General features: G+C 25.4%; 1 protein-coding gene across 1 annotated transcript in view; it reads right to left on the bottom strand.

Annotated features, from left to right (window-relative positions):
- Positions 1-276: 276 nt before the first annotated feature.
- Positions 277-2,868, bottom strand: part of LOC145037069 (7-ethoxycoumarin O-deethylase-like) — a 5,000-nt gene continuing 2,408 nt past the window's right edge. Inside the window, exon 2 of the mRNA XM_078985636.1 lies at positions 277-1,367. Coding sequence (XP_078841762.1) covers positions 759-1,367 — 609 coding nt within the window. The 3' untranslated portion in view covers positions 277-758. The remainder of the gene's footprint in view (positions 1,368-2,868) is intronic.

Below are 2,868 nucleotides of genomic sequence, written 5' to 3'. Positions count from 1 at the left end.
TAAGTAAAACTCGTCATTATAAATTCATTCATAGTGCCCTTTATTCATAGTGAATGATAAAAAAGCCAAAAAGATAATTATCTAGTCACAAAATAATTATGTATATACATCGAAATTATTGGATTGCTTAAGTTGTCTTAATTTATCCTCCATAACATTTCAGAACTTATAGATTTCATTTAATAAATTAAATACGATCGTTACAACATTGTTACAATAATTGGTAATATTTCTATTAATAGTAGGATCCTTTTGGGTTACACACAAGGACAAAAATAAGCAATAAATGACATGGGAAAGATATATATACTCTCCCCGGTCTACACTTTTTATATTTTTATTTTTTCTTACACTTTTTACATTTGATTTCATTGTACATTAGCACACTAAGAAAGCTAAAGCTTCCGATATATATATTTCCAAAACTATAAACAAAATATTATTACATTTTTGAAATTTGGGTGTTAAATGTGACACTCTCATTTGCATTATACGTTGTTGCCTACCAACATATCACAAACACAAATCCAATCTGTTGTCTAGCTTTAAACTTTGCTTCTTATGTTATAAACATATATTTTCCATATGTATCAAACACATAATTAGTCGATCCATTAGTTCTTGGTCAAGAATTAAATACTCACCCTATTTTATTAAAGTTGGTTTACCAAATTTTTATATGTTTTTCTTTTCTCTTTTGATTGACATACCACCCTAAGGTTAAAGCCCGTGAACTTTGAACGTGTCAACTTTGCATGTCATTTTGATAATGGTATCGGAACCGCACAAAGAGGATAAGCCTTTTGTATGGTGATTCCAAACCTTTCAGTCATGTCTAACTCCCCAGACCTACTATTGTCAAGTACCCAATCAAAGTTATTAAGTAATGATCCTAACATCATAGGGATCATACGTGTTGCAAGTGGTAAACCAGGGCATATTCTTCGTCCGGCACCAAAAGGAATCAACTCAAAATCTTGACCTCTAACATCAATATTTGAAGTCATGAATCTTTCTGGTTTGAACTCCAAAGCATCCTCCCAGATGCTTTGATCTCTCCCTATGGCCCATGCATTAACAAGAACCTGTGTGCCTTTTGTGATTGTGTAGCCATTGATTTTTAGTTCATTATCTACTTTTCGAGGAACCAAGAAAGGGATTGGTGGGTGTATTCTTAAAGTCTCTTTCATAATGGATGATAAGTATGGTAGCCTTGAGAGATCATTCTCTTCTACTATTTTTCCTTTACCAATACATTCTTCAAGCTCCAATTTTGCTTTTTCCATGGTGTGTGGGTTGCGTAGGACTTCTGTCATGGCCCACTCTAACGTACTTGAAGTTGTATCAGTACCGGCAACAAACAAATCCTGAGTTTTTTAGACGGGATAAGTGCATTTTATCATTCAAATAAGAGTAAGAAAAATAATAAGTAGCTAATTCATATAATTTTTTTTCAATCATCCAACTCATATGTATGTTTATGGCGTATAAAATTAAGGATATTTTTATTTTATTTGACATCCCATTAGTCACTTTATAACTGATTACACACATAACTAATTCTGGAATTTGTCAAGTTGTGAATTTCTTATTATGAAATTTCTCCCCACCACAAAAAGAACACTAAAACTTAAAAATTGAAAATTTACTATCCTAAAAGTATAAAAACAAATTTTAAATTATAAGAATCAATTTACAATTTTGAATTAGAAATTTGTTTGGTTTTTTGTTTTCTAAGGTTCTTTTTCGTGTTGTAGTGTAATTTTGAATTTCCTTTAGAATAATTTATGGGAAATTACGGGTTGATTGATGAAAAATTAATTAACTTGTTAAACAACTATATATATATATATATATATATATATATATATATATATATATATATATATATATATATATATATATATATATATATATATATATATATATATATATATTATAAATGAAATATTTTTTCTTTTCACTTACATCTCTTTGGAACCCTATAACCCTTCAAAATTTCACCTTATATGTTAAAAAAATTCATTTAAGTATGTTATTAAATGTAAAATATTATCATGGTAATTATGAAAAATTTGAATTATCAATATAATAAATTTAATTTGTGAATTAGTTATGATGTTAAAATCGAAACCTAAATCAGAATATTTAAATATTTAAAAAATAGTCTAAAATTATTTTTTAAATATCTAAAAAAAGCTTTAAATATTTAAATATAAATCTGAATTGGCATTTATTTGAAACTCCATATCTTTATAAATAATATTGTTAACTTTTCAAATAATCATTCACGACCAAATCTTTAAAAAAAAAATCAAATAAGTAATTTTAACTAATTGTTATTTTTAATTTTACTTTTATTAACCTACAACTCGTGAGTAGAGACTATTGAATACTGTAATAATTATTTTTAATTTTAGTTTAATCTACTTACAAGTAGTAAGTAGAGATTTTTTTTAATACCTAAAAGTAACACAAAACAAATATTTATATTTAATTTTATTAATATACAAATTGCGAGCATAACTTATTAAATATTGTGATAATCAACATATTGTAACAAATGTTATTTTGTATATTTGTGCACAATTTTATTACACAATTTAATTAATATGTCCAACAAACGAAACACTCGGTTGACTAGTTATATATTGTGAATTATTTGATAAAACCTAAACCTATATATATATATATATATATATATATATATATATATATATATATATATATATATATATATATATATATATATATATATATATATATATATATATATATATATATATATATATATATATATATATATATGATACGACGGTACGACCTAATTTTGTGAAACCGTAAGATACAATCCTAGATTTAAAAAGA

This window comes from Lactuca saligna, chromosome 3 (assembly GCF_052625555.1).
Source record: "Lactuca saligna cultivar CGN05327 chromosome 3, ASM5262555v1, whole genome shotgun sequence".
Classification (NCBI taxonomy): Eukaryota; Viridiplantae; Streptophyta; class Magnoliopsida; order Asterales; family Asteraceae; genus Lactuca; species Lactuca saligna.
This window is presented reverse-complemented; position numbering and strand designations above follow the sequence as displayed.